Source organism: Trachurus trachurus (assembly GCF_905171665.1).
Source record: "Trachurus trachurus genome assembly, chromosome: 7".
NCBI lineage: Eukaryota > Metazoa > Chordata > Actinopteri > Carangiformes > Carangidae > Trachurus > Trachurus trachurus.
Window position 1 is genome coordinate 14,820,805 of NC_139901.1, and position 18,146 is coordinate 14,838,950.

The 18,146-nt window shown below is 44.6% G+C and overlaps 1 protein-coding gene across 1 annotated transcript in view; it reads left to right on the plus strand.

Moving 5' to 3' along the window:
- The window catches only part of prkar2aa (protein kinase, cAMP-dependent, regulatory, type II, alpha A), a 32,385-nt gene extending 14,609 nt beyond the window's left edge, over window positions 1-17,776 (plus strand). The window contains exons 3-11 of the mRNA XM_083974761.1: window positions 10,243-10,278; window positions 12,360-12,496; window positions 12,688-12,794; window positions 14,202-14,343; window positions 14,678-14,779; window positions 14,876-14,950; window positions 15,041-15,106; window positions 15,403-15,541; window positions 16,481-17,776. Of these exons, the coding sequence (XP_083830887.1) occupies window positions 10,243-10,278; window positions 12,360-12,496; window positions 12,688-12,794; window positions 14,202-14,343; window positions 14,678-14,779; window positions 14,876-14,950; window positions 15,041-15,106; window positions 15,403-15,541; window positions 16,481-16,605 (929 nt within the window). The 3' untranslated portion in view covers window positions 16,606-17,776. The remainder of the gene's footprint in view (window positions 1-10,242; window positions 10,279-12,359; window positions 12,497-12,687; window positions 12,795-14,201; window positions 14,344-14,677; window positions 14,780-14,875; window positions 14,951-15,040; window positions 15,107-15,402; window positions 15,542-16,480) is intronic.
- Window positions 17,777-18,146: the final 370 nt, after the last annotated feature.

An 18,146-nucleotide genomic window follows, 5' to 3' on the forward strand; every position in this document is an offset into this window, starting at 1 on the left:
CCTGAAAACATGCTGCTCTTATTTATCACATCATGGTGTTTACCAGGGCTTTTTATTCATCCTTCAAATACCAGAGCCCCCACCCCATACCCTTGGTTGTGACCAGTGTGAGTTGTAAGTAACCAGGCCGTGACCTGTGATGTAAGGGGTCACTGTCAGAGCAGCGAATCCTCTGCAGCTCCTGGATTAACGACTGGACTAATGACGTTGACACTGAAAAACTGTCTGATCTCCATTCAGACACTGTAACACTGGCGTGTGCCCATGCGGGCGCGTGTGTTTGTGTGTGTGGGAGAGAAAGTTCTGTCCAGAGATTAAATGATTTATTTGAAACTGTCAGTGTGTTTCTGTTGGTGTGTGACTGGCTCTGTCAGGTCATAGGTTTCCACAGACACTAAATTACCTCCCCCTTCCATGGTGCTGTTGTACTGACTGCTGCTAAATGGCATATGTGTGGTGCTGGGTTTCCGTTTTCCGGTAATTACCGGACTTTGACTGGTAAAATCTGCCTATGTCACGTATTTTTTAACCTCTCCGGTCAAAATGTCCGGTGAAAATATTCCCTCTAAGCACAATTTGAATCTTATTAAAATGGGCACTTTCCACATGTCATTTTATTAAAAAAAAACAACAACTGAATCTTATTTTTTATGAATGTGTAGGCCATGCACTGCACAGTACAACAATAGCGGGAGAGGTCGGACATGTCAAAACAAGCAAATCTTAAAAACTATTTTCTGAAACCAAACAGGTCTAAGAAGAAGGATTATGATGAGTTTTATTGCATCTATATTTCAAACGCATAGCGAACGGACATTATTTGATTTCAAGTTGGCAGCACACAGCGTTATTGAAATGGTATGAGCCAGTCCATAGGCCTATGTGTTTTTTGTTTGTAACGTGGGAGGGCAGTCCCTGTGACACGATAAACGGACGTATGCATGTTGTGCATCACCTGTAAGGACGGCGCTGCACTCTCTCTCTCGGTTCACCTGTAACTCACCTGCAGCTGACCAAGCTGAGTAGCTCTGCTGTTCATCTCTCTTTAACTTGGCTGCACTTTGTACAAAATAGTTCAAAATGTGAATATCTAACAACCATCAGGGCGCCGATTAGCTGAGGCAGAGCTCAGTGGAGTGGATTTGGCTGCACAGCTTTAGCAGAGTGTGTGTGTGTTTTATAACATCGGCAAGAAAAAGAAAAAGAAACATTGTCAATCATCCTCTCAATCGCCAATAGAGGATCGGTTCATTGGTCATCAGTTAACAGTTATTAATTGGTTAACGAGTGCTGGTTATAAAATAGGTCCTATATTCAGAATGTGCATCCCTGTTTTCAATAAAAGATTATAAATTGACATGCCCTGATATCATTCTTATATAGCCTGCATGTCATTTATCATTTTAAGCTCAATAAATTCAGATAATATTTGACCGGAATGTCTGGTAAATTGAAAACCTGCCGGTCACGTTGTCCGGTGCCACTTTTTTCTAGTGGAAACCCTGGTGTGGTGCAGTGTGATCACGGAGCAGCAGCAGCAGAGCTATGTTAATAATGGGAGAGCGAGCTGAGTCGTCCTCGTGTAAACTCTGTAATCAGATTATGTTTAAAGGAGGAGAGGAAGTGAGCTTCATGTGTTACTGGTGGCTGTAGTGTGGACCACTCACTGCCCTGTGTTTCGTTAAGATGTGCTGCTGGGCCACAGTAAAGCTGCACTGAACGAACGCAGTGAGAGGTGACGCTCCCACCGAGGTGTAAATCAGCCTATGTAAACACCCTTGAAGTTGGTTTAGTTTTCTTCCCTTAGTTCAGTAAACACTGTCAAACCCGTTACTCCCCTCTCTCAATTTAGCCATGTTTTCTAAGGTTACACTGAGAATCAACGTGTGCTCTTTGAAACTGTTCAACAAGTCGACTACGTACAGTAAAGGAGAACGCCCCTGTTTCTTGGAGTCAGGGAAGTTAATGGCAGCAGTTTGTTCACATGTTTCAGTTAATTTACGTTAATAAAGCTTTAGGTCAAAGGTGACGCAAGTTTAGAGTTTATCTGCCCCTTAGTGGTTAAAACTGTCCCACAATTCATGTAACCAAGTTATTGAGAAAGCAAGGTCACTGCAGCAGCGCCAGCGATCAGCCGATTGATCAGTTGATTGATCAGTGAACTTTGATTATTTAAGTTAAAAAACAAGCGCATGGATTAGGTTTCCTAAACGTGAAGATTTAATGCCTTTCTGTGTCCGATAAAACCAGATTTTTGGATCCATGATCATAACTAATTGATCATTATTTTACACACAAAAGCAGTGTTTCCCCCAGAAAATGTGTTAGTTAAGGTGGTGTCTGTCCTGTTGGCGGGGGGTCGGTGCGCCTTATTAAGTTTCGCTTTCACCATGCGCGCTGCTGTTATGCATGCGCGCTTCTCTGTGGTGTGTAGAGCAGGGGTCTTCAACGTTTTCCAGGCCAAGGACCCCCAAACTGATGGAGAGATGGGGCGGGGACCCCCTACTTATATACAGTATATTGTATAAAATTGTGTTTTATATTTAACTGGTCCTGTAGTGCCATACAGGGCCGTTGTATAGGGGAGAAAGGTGATGATCATTATAGGGGCCCAGCGCCCAGTAGGGCCCACAAAAACCCCAGTAGTCTAATCTTTGTATGACTGAATTATTCTGCATAAGACCCTGACTGATACTCATAGGAATGCTGCATTAGCATCAAAACAAAGTAGGCTAAATAAGAAATGATAATAGATACGTAAAAGTGGAAAAGTCAGGGGGCAGGGGCCCACTTTAGTATACTTTCAGGGGGCCCAGGATTCCTAGCAACGGCCCTGGTGCCATATGCCAAAAGTACCATGTTATCACGCTTTTTTTAGGAGTTTGGCTGGTCATGGGACTTTTCGAAGGGACTTACATAAAAAACATATGCCATGCCATCTATGATCACAACAGGTCACAACTACGCTCGTGGTAACTGAACGCTGCTACTACACCAATGAAAGAATTACTAAACCATAAAAAGACAGAGAAAACAAAGCAGTGTTTCCCCAACTTTGTTTTTTTCTCTGGCTTTTTATGCATTTATTTTGAAAGGGCAGCTGGAGAGAGACGGGGACGCGGAGAGAAAGTGAGAGGGGGGATTGACACGCAGCGATGGGACTGTCGGAGGGTCGCTGCAGCGGCCGTGCTCTACCAAGACATATGACGCTCGCGACTCACCCCCAATCGTCAGCACCGCGGTCACCGGGGCTGATTCTGAGAACTTTTACACCGGGCGCGCCGTGTCATGTCTCGGTTCCACGGAGCGTTTCAGTGACGGCCTGACGCTGCTGCATTGTTGCTGCGCTATGAGCAGACGTGGCGGCGCGCGTTAATGTCACCGCCGTGTGTGTGTGCTGTGAATATCGCTACATTTTTATTTTTTTAAGACGTTAGTTTAGGCGGCAGCTCTTTGTTGTTAAGGCGGCCGCCTTAACAGGAAAGCGCTGCGGGAAACCCTGCAAAAGGATTGATTGATTAATAGCGAGAATAATCTGTAGTTGGCCTGTGAGTTTGTGACGTTGAAGAACAGGAAATAGTGGACAAGGCGGGCGCTAAAGGGTTAAGAGACGTCAGACCTAGTGACTCTGGGAAAGGGTTAAAACCAAGGCAGCTGTAAGTGGGACAGGACGACTTCCTTTTAAGGCCTGAAGTCTGTGGAGAGAGGAGAGAGAGGGGGAGAGGAGAGAGGGGGGTGAGATAGTGGGAAAGAGAGGCAGAAAGATATTAGAGAGAGAGAGTTATTGTGGGAGGGAAACAGAGTTAGATAATGGGAAAGGTAAAGAGAGCAGAGAGGGAGTGTTGGTGGGAAACGGGCTGAAACAGAAACAGAGCAGAGCGTGAGAATAATGGAGGAGAAAGAGAGAGAAAGGGAGGTATAGACAAGAAAGAGGGGGGCAGAGAGAGAAGCTAGTTTCTTGGCAAGGATGGAGAGAAAGAATGACGTAGACTCGTCCAGAGAGCGGGAAAAGGACAAATAGAGGGATGGGCAAGAGAAACATAAAGAGAGAGCGTCGTAGAGAAATGAGGAAGTGTGTGATGGAAGAGAGGAGATGTCAGGACAAAAAGTCCATCAGAAAGACAAGTGATTATTAACTTGAGTGATGCCATGGACCCCCACTGTTCATCTGTCACAAAGGAAATCTTATGTGTTAGGTGTGTAAAGGTGTAATACTCTCATTCAGAGGGGTGGATGTATCTGTGTGTTACTCAGTGCTGTGAGATTCTGTAGCTTTGTGTCAGTGTTTACAGCTTCAGTGTAATAAAGTTGATGTTCACACAGGTTCTGACTGTGATAAATCAGAAACTCCTCTGTCTCACTGTTCACACTGTTCACTCATTAACCTGAGAGCATGTAAACCTGTTCAGACGTGATGGATCAGATCGGGATCATCACAGATACAGATGTATTCATTATCAGTAGTTGTCTCACCTTATCAGTGACACTGACTAATCTGGTCAGACTGTCTCTCCTCCTCCTCCTCCTCCTCCTCCTCCTCCTCCTCCTCCTCCTCCTCCTCCTCCTCCTCATCTCTTAACACCTCCTTGTCTCTGTGTTGCTGTAAATATTGCGATCAAATATTCAGGTGTGCATATTAACCATAGTTCTGTTTATCTGTTTATCGTGCATGTTGACATTGCGATGAAAATAAGATTAATTGTGCAGCCCTAACTCTCATGTTAAACCAACACTAAGTAACTTTTCAACCTCCATATAATATTTTTCAGAACCTTTGTGATGGTACATCGACTTACAACAGGTTGTAATAGAAACGTATTGGCTCCGCCGCCCGGACTACAGCTTGAAAACGTTGTAATGGGCTGAGGCTGGCCTGAAGTCAACAGGTCAGAGGTTTTCAGACATCATTTTACCCCGTTGACACCATGAACGAAGAGATACTGATTATAAGATCACAAAATAGGCAGATCAACAGGTCAGCACCGAGTTGTTGCACACGACCATGGATGTATTATAATAGATCCATGCACACGACTAGATGCGCGATCAGGATGTTTACACTACGCACTAGTGCTCATGGGAAATGGGGTCTTCCTTCAGGCAAAACACTACTGCTTTGGTCCACTGGCGCTGCCAAACTCAACCAAAAATGAAAGCTCTTTAGTATTGCTTTGAAATGTCCAACCTTAAAGCAGAAATAAACATGTTTTCATCCTGATACCTTTGTGACGACTGTTCACAGAACTCGCCTGTTTTACACTTTATTCAGACGCTGCCTCTTTAATGACATATCCACTACAAACTAATATCTCCGCTGAGCTATACCCTATTTGTATTAGCCAGGAGTCAGGTGCTGCAAAGATGCTGATGGTGGAGCAACTCACTCTGAGCTTCAGGAAGCTATTGGTAGAGTCACACTACACTCTGTGATCTGGCCTCCTAGATCCTCTGGAGAAACCAGAGAGTGAACCTGGGTGAGTTTGATAGTCAGGTCCTCAGTTAAACCTCTGTCCTGCAAAAGCTCCGCTGAACTTTGCTCTGGCTTTAGGGCGTCCTGAGGCATTTCCTATAATCCTCCTGCGTGGTTGAGGATTTGAAGCGCTCTGCTCTGCTCCCTGTAAGGTCTGCTCTCTCGCTGACCACAGTAGCATGTAGTATTTCTTCACAGTGACATGTCATCTCCTCTCCCAGCTGACTCTCACATGACACAGCTGCTGGCATGAAGCAGCACTGATGATGATGATACACATTATCTCCCAGTGGACGTGATGAGGGAGAGTTCATGTTATTCAAAGTCTAATCCGTCTGAATATTCAGCACTTTGACTCTGTTCAGTCTATTTGTTAAGACCCCAGTCTGCTGGAGGCAGTAATTGACATCTGTATGACACTCATCATTTGTGTCTGGTGTGACGCACCTTAGCCAGCAGACATGACACGTCAGCACAGGCGATGCCTGCCTAGTGCCTAGCCCACCTGTATATTCACCTAGAGCAGCCCAGAGATATCACCAGGTCTAAGTTAGATAACTAAAGTTAATCGTAGCGAGCTAGAGATAACATGAGCTAATTGGATGCAATACAATAGACAGATGCTCATACCAATTTCAGTCATCATGATCATCATTTTCATAAAAACATATTTTAATCAACCTGTTAGAAAGCAGCTTGTTCATAGTAAAGCTAATGTCGAGCACCACCGAAAACAGAAAAAACAAGGAAAACCAGTTTCTAAACAGTTAAGGGTTGAATGTACTTTTACTGGGTATACAGTACATGATGTTTGCAGTGTCAACACACCTGTCACCTATGCAGCTCATTGCTGTTAGAACAAGAACACTGAGCTGAGCTCACAGATAAAAGAGTGAACCGCAGCGCTGAAATAAGTTTGAAAAACAATGTCACAGATCCAAGTGTCTCACAGGACTCGGAAAGCTGCAGAAACAGGATGTGACACAATAGTGGTTTTATCTGGATTTTCCTGTTTCAGTCATTGTTTGAAGCCAAAATCATAATGGACACCAAAATAATATGACTAGCTCTGTTCTCACCTACAGTGATATATATACATGTACATCATTTAAATCAGTGACAGGCTGCGGTGTTATTGTGTATTTGCCATTTATTGTGCATCTGTGCACGTTCTCACTTTGAGGTGTGTGATTGTGTAAGTTCACTCCACGGACAGCCATGTGTTTTAAATCAGACTTTCATATTGTCCTGGTGTTGTGGAGTGGAGCTGGAGCTGCTGAGCTCAGCAGTTACACCTGATATACAGAGACTCTGCTGCAGCAGGTTCATGTCTCACGGTGCTGAGGAGAGAGGAGGAGGTGAAGGATGTGAAGACGACAGGTCGTGAAGAGAAACGGGAGGTGAAGCGGTGAAAGAAACGCCACAATTCACCGTCCAGCGACTGCAGATATCTGCAGGAATTTATATGGTGTTGTCAGGCTTATATGTTTATCACGCATGTATTTCACAGTTACAGTTGAGTACAGTTACAGGAGCCCCTCGCCCCTCCTCTGGAGTGTGTGTGTGTGTGTGTGTGTGTGTGTGTGTGTGTGTGAGACACGTGAGGGAAGCTCGCCGCTCCATAACTGACCCTGCTGTTATCAATCATGGCCTCGGGGGTGGGAGGGCGGGGGGTTTCGTAGACAGATGGTGGGGGCTGTTGCTGAGGAGGAGAACGATGGGGAAAATGGAGAGATTGTGAAGATGGAAAAGAAAGAGCAGTGAGATGGAGGGAGAGAGAAGAAGAAGAAGTGTTTGTTACTTTAACTGGATGAATTTAGTAACACTGAAGTGTGACAGACGTACACACACAGTAAGTTAACCCCCAAAATATGACATGAATCCAAACGACCAGCAGATCACGGACCGTGATGAGTCGACTCGCTGCCAACAGACATTTTAAAACCAACCCTTCCTGTGTCTGTTGAGGAAGTGAAGTGATGAGAGAATCAACGGTAGCAGACAGACACCAGAGCCTGAACCTCTTGAGCTGCTGCTTCCTCTGTTTAACTCCATCTAATCCAGAATGACACCGTCTCCGTCTCCGTCTCCGTCTCCGTCCCTCTCTGAGACACTTTTTAAATCAAATCAAATCAAAATCAGAGTGTCAGATATTGAGATGTGCAGTTACTGAGGAGCTGAAGCCTCAGTCCTGATCTGGATTTAGTCTGTGAACGAATGTAAGAGAATCAATGAAGCACCAGGAAGTGATTCACTGACTCTCTCACTCTCTCTCTCTCTCTCTCTCTCATTCTCGCTCTCTCTTTTTTTTCCCTGTCAACCCCCCTCAGCTCTCTCTGTCCTCCCCCTCTCCTCTCTTCTCTGTCTCTCCATCTGCTAATGTTGTTATGGCAGTGTGTGGGTGTGTATGGAGGGGATGCAGAGAGTGGAGAGGGGGGGGGGGGGATCTGCCACTTGTTAGAAGCTGGATAGAGGAGGGGAGGGGGGGTGAAGAGGGGTAGTGTTGTTATGGCAATGAGATTTTCTTTGTATTAGGTTGCCAAGGCAACTTCAGGCATACACTTAATACAACCACCCCCCTCCCACCCCCCATCACCTCCTCCCAGCCACATGACTGTAGGGAAAGCACTTCACACATTTCATACTCAGACTCACACACACACACAGTCTCCATTGTGTCCACCTGCTCTCAGCTGCTGCTCCACACCACGACTCCCAACACGTTGAATTCAAACAAGTTGCACAGACAAACTGTCTTGATGTTTGTTCATGTCGTGTGTTTTCTTCACCTCACCTGATTCTGAGTTATAACATGTGAGCAGCAGGTAGACCCTGAACTCACCTGAGCTGGAACATTTACACTTTAGTTTAGTTAACTGGACAAAGCACAAATATAAATGCTGTATATACACTCACACAAAGTCATTAAACAACACACAATGTCAAATACACAAGACATGTAGAGGAGAACAGACCCACAATATCTAGCAATATCTACAAGAATGAATCAGGATCAATGAGACAGAAGTTTGAACTGTTGAAATCATATAACAAATTTTTTAGATCAAATACATTAATAAGAAAAACACAAAGCAGGAAAACAGAGAAGACAGGAAACTGGAATGGGGAAAATGTGGAACTAATTACAATGTAATTTAAAACAAAGCTCTGGGTTTGTGAAGAAATAAAGCGTGTGTGTGTGTGTGACGTGTGTGAGAGAGAGAAAGATTGTGCTGCCCACGGTGATTTGACCTGCTCAGGAGTTTGACTTGGATCAAAACAAATCATTTTAAGCAGTTTGGTATGTGTCCTCTCAGTCGGCGACCATTTTCCCATAATGGAGTTTGAGAGAGAGGGAGGGGAGGGGAGGAGAGCATGAAAAGGTGGAAGAAAAAGGAAGTTTCTGAAATCATTTTCTAGGTTTTATCCTGGTGGTTCACACCTGGTGTTTCCTTGTACACCTCCGCTGACAACTCTCTTCACAGGGAACATCCCTCCCTCCCTCCCTCCATCCTTCCTTCCTTCCTTCCATTCTCCCTCCTTCCTAATGAGGATACGAGTGTGTGGGTGTTCCCCCCCCGGGCATTAGGATATATAGCTGAGTGACCACTGCTTGTATATGAGGCCGTACAACCACCCAGATGGCTGTAAATAAAACTGGAACAATGTGAAATGAGTTTGTTTAGAAAGATAAATGCTCCTGGTGTGGTGGTGTTTAAACATGGAGTCATGGGGACCGGAGCTTCAGGTCAACAGATGACTAATGGCTGTGAGCTGCTCTGATGGTAAAGGACACTTCTCTGTTCTCTGAGGACACATGACTCACTCATATACCCATGAATAGTTTCATCCAGAGGGAGGGGGGGGGGGGTTAGAGGTGGGGGGTCAGGTCAGGTCAGTTTCACCGCAGTGATCTGTGGCTGTGGCGCTAACATGGTGGAAACATGCAGATATAATGAGATTTAACAAACACGGTGGCCATAATTTTGGCGCCACACGTCTGGATCATCAGTCCGTCGCCACAACAACGCGATGATGCCCAAGAGGAAAGACGATGTCAACAACATCAGCATCAACATGAACAGGAAGAAGCTCCGTTGACGATCAGCAACAACAGGTGTTTCAGTGCCGGCGGCGGTTACACTCGTTGTTTTCATACCGTTAGTCACATTCTGTACATATATATACACTCATTCATTCATATTGTGTGTAAAACCAGTATTTGTGTTATACACGACACCATCGGTATATTGAGTGAGGGAGTATTGAACTGCGTTGGGGGGTGATCGGCTGATCTGAGCTCAGTGCTGAGCGAGGGAACGGAGTTGAACTCTGAGCATCTCCATGGCGACCAGGGACGGTCGAGTGTATGTGCGAGTGTCCCCCAGGCTCCGTCCTCACAGCCCACATCTAATGGACTCTGACAGGGGGGTAATAAGGTGTGTGTGTGTGTGTGTGTGTGTGTGTATCAGCAGTCAACTACTATGTCCGTGCTGCGTGTAACAGCTCGGTGTTAGAAAGCAGGTGTTTAGAGCTCTGACCTCACCCACTGTGTGTGGAAATTAACACCCTACACACACACACACACCTGACGAGCTGTACCTGACCACGTAGGAATGAATTTTGTCCCTTTGTTCTTTGTCTTCAGGTGTCGTCATGAACGTTGAGGATGATGATGATGATGATGATGGCATCAAACTGTCCCCCTCAAATAAAAACCCTGATGTTAACATCCCCTCTCTCTCTCTCTCTCTCTCTCTGTCTCTCTGCAGCGCCACCACCCAGCAGATTCAACAGGAGAGTGTCAGGTAAGACACTTGTGTGTGTGCTCACGTGTGTGTGTGTGTGTTCACCTGTGTAAGTGTGTTTGACGTCATGTCCCTTCATGTAATCCACACCAGGAATGTCACTACTCACAGCTTGTGTGTCAGTGATGCGTGTCTGGTTAAATGTGAGTAGATGGAGTAGAGTTGTCGTCGTCGTCGTTTATGTTTATTTCGATCACAGCATCAAAATGTATTTATTTTTTTACAAAACCGGGTTCAAGGTAGTTAACAAAATATAGCTGTTTTTTTTCCCAACTCTTTTTATTGATTTTCCTCATTTTGAACATAAAACATTTCAGACACTACAGACACAATACACATTTACACGTACACATTTACATAAAAAGGTCATTTAAGTTGTATTAACTTATGTATCTCAAAATGAAAAATAGACAGATGAAGGGGATTAATAAAAAAAAAAAGGATTATACGTACTCAAACATGTATACACTCTTCCAAAGTAAAAAACAAAACAAAAAACTAAACAGAGACAGGAATAAAAATAAATAAATAGAATAAAAGAAAAGAAAAGAAAAAAGTTCTTTCCTTCTATTAAGAGCATTTCTATCACTTGCCCTCAGACTAAAAATATAACTGGTTGAAAAGGGTTTCGGCTAAAGTGAAGCTTATAGCTGCCGAATCCATTTCGTTACAAAACCATAAGCAGTCTAATGAGAAAGCCAAAATTCTACATACATGCATACATACATAGTACACAATACGTCCCCCACCGACAATCCTATAACTATCCACAAACCTACACAACTCAGAAACACAGTGTGTGTTGTTGAGCTGCAGTGAGCTGAGCCCTCTGGGCCACCGTAGGTCTGTGGCAGCATCAGTGACACTAAACTGTACAGGTGTGCGTCTATGGGGGTCTTGGGCGATGTGGTCTGAGTACTAGATAAAAGTGACATGTTCCCGCCCGTCGTCATAGCTGACGGTGATGATGTAATGATGACATGTTCACACAGAGGTGTGTGTGAGAACACGATGGTCCTAGTGAGCTCTCTGCTCCTCATAACAGTGAAGAAACAGCTGTGACACCAACCAAACACAAACGTCTGTGGTCGCAGAGGCAGGTCAGAGGTCACGACCTCTGTGTGGGGTGTTCACACTCAGAGAGTTAGTAGCTGCTGTTTATGAGCTCTATTATTATTAATCTGATTTCACATGTTAACACCTCACAAGTCACACACTCCCAAATATGATTGGTATGAACACCAAGATAAGACACACGCATGCAGGCGCACGCTCCGTGTGCTGACAGTCATGTGAGACACTGTGATCATGTGAAAGGACCTTCAGTTAGAGTTAGAGATGTTACTGTGTCATGTCCTTAGCCACACCTCCTCTTGTAGTGAAGATGTTGTTCCGTCTGCTCCTCTCTGTGTTGTGTAACGTCTGTGCGTGTGTGTGTGTGTGAGAGAGAGAGAGTATTTTATTTTCTCTGGGAAATGCACTGGTTATTGAACTCATTAGTTACAATCATGCTAGAAAGGTTAATGTTAATTTCAGAGTAGGGCTGCAACTAACGATTATTTTTATTATCGATTAATCTGTTGATTATTTAAACGATTAATCGATTAGTTGTTTTTTGGTCAATAAAATGTTGAAAAATGTCAATCAGTGTTTCCCAAACCACAAGATGACGTCCTCAATTGTCTTGTTTTGTCCACAAACCAAAGAGATATTCAGTTTATTGTCATGAAGGAACAAAGAAGCCAGAAATATTCACATTTAAGAAGCTGAAATCAGAGAATTTTTACTTTTGTCTTAAATAACTACCCAAACCGATTATTCGATTATCAAAATTAGTTGACGATTAATTTAATAATTGATTATTGTTCGATTAATCGATTAAGTGTTGCAGCTCTATTTCAGAGTGAGGTTAATCTATATGTTTTAATTGGAGTTTTGTTTCAATTACACTTGTAGAAAACCCCCAAACAAAATGTCAGTGTTCAGTCTGAGGACATGTCTGTCTGTGTCTGTGAGTGTGAGTGTGTGTGAACTGTGTGTAAACATGTGTTAAATCTGTCCAAACTGTGTCCTCTTTCCAGTGTGTGCGGAGGCATTCAACCCAGATGAGGACGATGAGGACTCGGAGCCCAGAGTGGTTCATCCAAAGACAGACGAGCAGCGCTGCAGACTGCAGGAGGCCTGCAGAGACATCCTCCTCTTCAAAACACTAGACCAGGTCAGGGAGCCACTCACTCACTCACTCACTCACTCACTCACTCACTCACTCACTCACTCACTCACTCACTCACTCACTCACTCACTCACTCACTCACTCACTCACTCACTCACTCACTCACTCACTCACTCACTCACTCACTCACTCACTCACTCACTCACTCAAACTCTCTCCCTCTCCTCCCCCTCTAGGAGCAGTTCTCGGAGGTGCTGGACGCCATGTTTGAGCTGAGGGTTCAGCCCCAGGAGCACGTTATCGACCAGGGAGACGACGGAGACAACTTCTACGTCATAGAGAGGTAGGGGAGCAGAGAGCGGCTCAGTCAGCGTTTGCGACCCCTGACCCTGTGCAAGGTTAGATTAAAGCAGGACAGACACAGTGTTTGTTCTGTCTGTGTGACAGTAAATATTGATACATACATTAACCAACTCCTGTTCACACATGTGACCTGCTCCAGAGCTTCACATGAAGAAACATGAAATTAACATTAACATTTGAGTATCAATGTAAAATGAGATGGGGAAAAAATAGAATAAATAATCACATAGAAAAGTCAATAATACATAAAAAAAACAGGGAGACATTTGTGGTAACAACAGCATCTGAAGGAGGAGAGCCGAGTTTCAGAGCAGGTTTCTCTCTGTGAGGTGGTGATGAACAGTTGTGGGAGGAGGAGGACCGTCACCACCGTCGAGCTCATCACTGTGCGTGAAACCAAGATGGTGGTTTTTGACCTGTAACCCTACAGAGAGCGGGAGGACACGCCCCCCCCCCCCACCCCCCCCCCACCCAGTGGTGTAGCTGCTTGTTTTTCCTCCACAGCCTCAGTCTCTCTGACAGCTTCACTCCCCTCATCGTGTGTTATCAGCCTGTTCACACTCTGTCCATCACAGTGTCTCTAACTGGAGACGTGACCTTTACCAGCAGTGCTTCTACTGCTCCTGCTACTCCTCCCAGGGTTTCCCTGGCTCGTGGCTGTGAGGGGAGGCTAATGTCAGCAGTATGGACACACACACACACACACACACACACACACACACACACACACACACACACACACACACACACACACACACACACACACACACACACACACACACACACACACACGGTGGGATCTGGAGCAGCGAAAAGAGCCGGGCCTCCTCTGTAGAATCAGCAGTCCACTGTTTTACACTGAGCTTTGCTATCCCACCACACAAGTGATCATCATCTCATCGCCGTGGTAACAGTGGTAATCCAGTCAAACTAATTCTCCACCAGCAACCACGCAGCCAATGGGAAGAAAGGCTGTCTTTGATAATGACTGGTTAATCCTGACGAGCTACCGCACTGCCTATTACTCAGGTTTAATCTGGTGATACTGTGACACTGTTCATACAGATATACAACAGTTCATACAGATATACAACAGTTCATACAGATATACAACAGGCCGACACACCGTGTCCACAGGCTACGGATCAGTGATCAGTTAATTAGTCGTCTCTTTAAACCAGCTGATTGATAAACTAAACATCGATCATTTAATCATCTGGATCTAATTCCACTTTCCTGTTTTTTTCCCCCCCTCTGCCCCCACCCTGTCCCCACCCTGTCCCCTCTCTCTCTCTCTCTCTCTCTCTCTCTCTCTCTCTCTCTCTCTCTCTCTCTCTCTCTCTCTCTCTCTCTCTCTCTCTCTCTCTCTCTCTCTCTCTCTCTACAGGGGCGTGTATGACATTGTGGTAAAGGGAACATGTGTGGGTCAGTACGATAATAAAGGCAGCTTCGGGGAGCTGGCACTCATGTACAACACACCACGTGCTGCCACTATCGTCGCTACCCAGGAAGGGGCACTATGGGGGCTGGTAAGAAAACACTGTGTGTGTGTGTGTGTGTGTGTGTGTGTGTTGCTCTGTGGTCTGACCGTGTGTGTGTGTGTGTGTGTGTGTGTGTGTGTGTGTGTGTGTGTGTAGAGCTCAGCAGCTCTGGTTTAAGCAGTGAACCATTGTTAATACAGCTCAGGTAAATCTCTGTGTCAGAGCAGCTTCAGTCTAACAGCAGGTTGTTAAGAATGGAGCCCTGTTGTTTATGAATGGAGATGTGTTGATGCTGCCGGGGCGCCCCCTTGTGGCCAGACAGAGAACGACAGGCAGAGAAGAGCTGCTCTCGACTCTCATGTTTACATGTGTTTGTTTTTAGGACCGCGCCACATTTCGTAGACTCATTGTGAAGACCAACGCCAAGAAGAGGAGGATGTATGAGACGTTCATTGAGTCGGTGCCGTTACTCAAATCACTGGAGGTGAGTTCACAGTTAGCCGTGCAGCTAACAGCTAACGGTCGGTGGTGAACGGCGACCATTAACTCTGCTCTCCTCTCGTCCCCGTCTTGTCTCCAGGCGACAGAGAGGATGAAGATCGTGGACGTATTAGGAATGAAGCAGTTCTTAGATGGTGAACGTATCATCTCACAGGTGAGACACCACCTGGTGAAGAGTCTCACACATTTCTACTGAGCTGTTTCCATGGTAACCGTGTTTCCTCCTCCTCCTCCTCCTCCTCAGGGAGACAAGGCTGAGTGTTTCTTCATCGTGGAGTCTGGGGAGGTGAAGATCATGATGAAGAGTAAAGTGAGTGATGTTCCTATAACAGCTTTAGTTGAATTAATTTATGAAACCTGATCCTTCGCCTGAGCTTCGCCCGTAACCATGACACCACATAATAAACGGTGTGAATTTAAACCAAAGACAAAAAAGCATCAAACAACAGTTGAACTTCATCTGAGCTGAGCTCCCATCAAAACCACTGTGTTGTTTAGTTCTGCCTGGCAACAGCAGGAGCTCACCGCCTCTCACCTTTTCATCTTCTCCTCCTTCTCCCTCACTCCTCCTCACCCTTCGTCCTCCCTCCTCCTCCTCCCCTGCAGACGAAGGCGGACCATGCAGACAATGCAGAGGTGGAGCTAACACGCTGTAGCAGGGGTCAGTACTTTGGGGAACTGGCCCTGGTCACTAACAAACCCAGAGCTGCCTCTGCCTACGCAGTCGGCAGCGTCAAGTGTTTGGGTGAGTAGGAAACACCTCGTCGCTGTCATCAGCCACTGTGATTGATAAGAACTGTGAGGTTTTTTACCAGAACATGTAGAAGTTTTCATAGTGATTTGTTTCTAGGAAAATAGAACTGTTGAAGATGAATCAGGTGTGTAATTATTTAACGTGAGGTCACAGGTGAGGACTGATGCAGAGAACCAGCTCCACTTTTCCACCTCAGTTCACTCATCGTATAATTATTTCACCTTTTACATCAGATTTCCATGGAGATGAACAATATGAGTCAGTTTTTATGTTTCCCTGTGGAGCTTCCTCTGGGGTTCAATATTCAAAATGTAAGATTGTGGAAGATCTTCATGAAACAACAGGCTTTGTTAACTACGACTGTGATAAAGATCACATGGAGAGTGTTTACATCAGGATTTACTCCAAAAACCAAATGTGAGGGATGTGAAACTGATGTTTTGTAAGAGATTGTGTTAAAGTCTTAAAACCTGCAGGGTCAGTGAGGTCAGACAAGGTCACCTGCGGAGGTGGTAATGGACAGGATTAGTTTTAGTCACTATAAACCTGCCTGTGAAGCTAAATATTAGCTCGTCACAGTCATAATAACAGTCCTGTCTTTGTCTCCACCAGTGATGGTGAATGTGACACCTGTGTCTAAAGAGCCTCAGGACATTTCTACGTGTTTGTAGCTGTTATAATGTTTCAATGAGTTATGTCACTTCGAGCTTGTCAATGCTTCATGTGGAATTAAAAGCAATTAATATAAACCACTCGGCCAGCAGCAATCACACACTCATCATATATCAAGGCTGTGTGTGTGTTGAATGTGAAGTGGCTCCATTAATTGAGCCTCTACAGGTGAACAGCTCTTCACTGTTTGAATGAAAAACAATAGGTTTTATTATTGGTCCTTACACTCCCTCTCCCCCCTCCCCCCTCCCCCTGCAGTAATAGACATCCAGGCGTTCGAGCGTCTCCTGGGCTCCTGTAAGGAGATCATGAAGAGGAACATCGCCCACTACGAGGAGCAGCTGGTGGCTCTGTTCGGCTCCAGCATGGACCTGAGAGACTGAGCCTCCCACACACCTCCGTGCCTTCTACACACACACACAACATACACACACACACACACACAACATACACACACACACACACATCATGCACACACACACACACATCATGCAGTGGCTATACAGACTCATAATAAGCTTTACACAGTCGTGCAAACACATGATTTACAGTATCAACACCCACACACACATTTACACTGATCCTTATATAGGCACTGAGAGACACCCACTTCACTTAGTCTGGTCACCCCCTTGTGCACATACTAGCTCGATACACTCCATGATAAGCTCACTTTGTAGACACACACACACACACACACACAGACGGCTAGCTTAAGGCCACACATGTTGTTGTTTGAGCCAGCTTCAACCTCTCAGTATGAATGTCTTTGCTGTAATGACCTTACTACAGGTAAAGCTGTGCAAGGACATAACACACAAACACAAACACACATGCACGCACGCACGCACACACACCATACATGTTTAAATACACGTCATCATGCTTCATACGTGCAGGCTTTGCATTCACACAAGCACTTAAACAACTCCAAGTTGTTCCAATGAGCCTCAGCCAAGGACACATCAATACACACACACATATACATACATACATAAACACACACACACCAGGGTACAGATACAGTTTCTCACACTTGCAAAAACGGACACATTGTGGTTTAATGGAGACAAAAAAAAAAAAAACTTTAAAAATCTCTGAAAAGGAAAATGAATCAAAAATGCAAAAAAAATAAAAGTTTAAAGAACAGAGAAGTTTTAGAATCGTTTTATGAAAATAAAAAAACAGAAGCTTTGATAAAACATTATTTAAATAATAAAAAAAAGTGTTTCCTCTTCAGGAGGCTGGGGTGCAGACCTTTGTGAGCGCGCTCCGTTTCTTCCTCTACTGTTGTTGATTGAGTTGAGTTAGTGCTGGTGATTATTGCAGTACCACAGAAGAAGCAGTGAAAACAATAACAACCCTACATTTTCTGGGCCATTGTTATTCTGTCATTGACGCCACACTTCATTGTACTGAATTAATTATTAATGTATTGTTATTATATATTCATTTATTATTTTTGTTTTGCTTTGACCAATCCTGATAAATTCACCCTCCATCTCTGACAAAATGTAAAAACAGAAAAAGTTCTAATAAAAACAATAGTGCTTATTTCTCCTTGATTATCCTTGAATGAGTTGTCCTGGATAAAAAACTGAAAAAATAAAGCAAACATTTTGTTAAATTTCCGTCTCTTTGTGGCATCTTTACACAAACTCAGTCAAACTGATGTTGTTTCATGCTGTGACTCAGCTAAAGAGAGTCTGAGTTCACCTCCAAGTCTGACACTTGTCAGTCATTGATCTGAGCTTTTGGATTTTCAGGGTTGTTGGTGTCTGTTTCATAGGTCTGAGATCTGCAGGAGCTGAGCAGGGTGAAATGATGTTCGGCCATTAGACTGCCCCTACTACAAGAACCAACCTTTTAATTTTAATCCTGCCCTTTACTGATGTTTTATTTGTACTTTACATCTACTATTGTG